The sequence below is a fragment of the Morone saxatilis genome, unplaced genomic scaffold (assembly GCF_004916995.1).
Source record: "Morone saxatilis isolate NCDOM2014 unplaced genomic scaffold, NCSU_SB_2.0 Contig18, whole genome shotgun sequence".
NCBI classification, from domain to species: domain Eukaryota; kingdom Metazoa; phylum Chordata; class Actinopteri; family Moronidae; genus Morone; species Morone saxatilis.
This window is the reverse complement of record NW_023339740.1, coordinates 28,494,595-28,496,151: the sequence shown is the minus strand read 5'-3', so window position 1 is coordinate 28,496,151 and position 1,557 is coordinate 28,494,595. Positions and strand designations below refer to the sequence as shown.

General features: G+C 52.7%; 1 protein-coding gene across 1 annotated transcript in view; it reads left to right on the top strand.

The window, feature by feature from the left end:
* The first annotated feature begins 425 nt into the window (after positions 1 to 425).
* gdf5 (growth differentiation factor 5) overlaps positions 426 to 1,557 on the top strand; it is an 8,391-nt gene continuing 7,259 nt past the window's right edge. The window contains exon 1 of the mRNA XM_035661854.1: positions 426 to 1,546. Coding sequence (XP_035517747.1) covers positions 870 to 1,546 — 677 coding nt within the window. The 5' untranslated portion in view covers positions 426 to 869. The remainder of the gene's footprint in view (positions 1,547 to 1,557) is intronic.

Below are 1,557 nucleotides of genomic sequence, written 5' to 3'. Positions count from 1 at the left end.
AGAGAAAAAGAGAGTGTGTGTGTGAGACACCCCTCTCACCCTTTTGTTTGGAGAAAGTGGAAGCCTAGAAAAACTGCTCACTTCAAATGACATAATGCAAAGTTTTTCTTTTCTCTTTTTTTTCTGCTTTGTGCCATTTTGTGTTACAGCTCGAGTGAGTCATTGGTGGAAAGAAGGGAGGAAGATTTGAGAAGAAATATTGCTGTTAAATGAGTTTGGACAGCATGACATCACGGGGTAATTAAAACAGCTTTCTGGAATTCCGTTTCCAATTCCTGCGCTCAGGTTTGCTGGAGGATTTTTTCGAGCACCTGCAGGTTGGTGTGTGAGTGAAATATTTTCACTGGACGGAGTTCAAACTTTGAAGGGAAAGAGAGAGAGAGAAAAAAAACCGGAGGCAGCGGCATTACGCCATTCTTGCCTCTCTTGGAAAAAAGTGGGATTTAAAGAAGTTTCTTACAAGATATCCAGCAGAATCGTGCCGTGAGTGTTTAATGCTAGTCCACCTTCCCTCAGCCTTCTCTTGGATTTCTCCTCCCGCAGACAGGACCTCTCAGCACTATGGTTCTGACACATGACGGATGGGAGAATAAGGGTTTGCAGGATTTGTTTCTTCTGCTTATAAAACTCAGTTATAGTCCACATCTTTGCTTTTACAACCTTGCATATGTCTATAGCCTATTTCAGACTGGAGAGGCACTTTTTATTCATTTCACCTCTGGCAGAGCGCAGAGTAGACTCAGAGGATGAAAGACTCGGAGCAAACAGGACTGCTCCCTCTTCTTCTTTTAACCAAACGGGTCAATTAATTCCGAACAGACTGCGCTTTAATACAATGACGGCCTGGCAGAAGGCAACAGGGCTTTAGGATGAAAGTTGTGAAGCGTCTTTCTCTTCTGCTCAGCTGCTGGACTCTTATTTACCTGCATCCCGTCCTCGGTTCACTCAGCTGGACCAGACCGACCGAGCTCCACCACCACCGGCTTGGAGAGGCAGCAGAGCGCGCGGCAGGCGGCGGGGAAGGAGAGCAAGCGCACCGGCGGACCGGCGGAGGAATCGGTGGCTCTACAGCAGCCGCGGGGAGGCAACCGGTGACCGCTTCTGGGACGTGGAAACCCTCACCGGTGAGTCCGGCGAGGATTACGCGGATCCGCGCAGGCCCGCCGTTAATCAAGGGCGAACCTACTGTTAATAAAAACAAACTTACAGCGGCGACATCTGCGTCCTCGTCCTCGCCGCCGCGCAGCGGGGTCGTGCCGGTGAACCGGTCACAGCTGCAGCAGCAGCACCGGGACAGAGCAGTCAGCTTAGGGCGCAAAGAGGCTGTGCGCTCCTGGCTGCCCGCCGGGGATGTTCACGTTAAAGCGCCAGCTCCTGCGGCTTTTAGCGCGCATGCAGCGGGGAAAGGGGTCGGGACTCCCGGAGGTGGAAGGGGTGGCTCACCGGGGAAACATTTTGGGAAAGTTGCTTCCAGAGCGAGCGCGGCGGCTCCAGTGCGCACCGGGTCTCCGCAAAGAGCCACCGGTGCGCAAAAGCAGCCGCAGCAGCAGCAGCAGC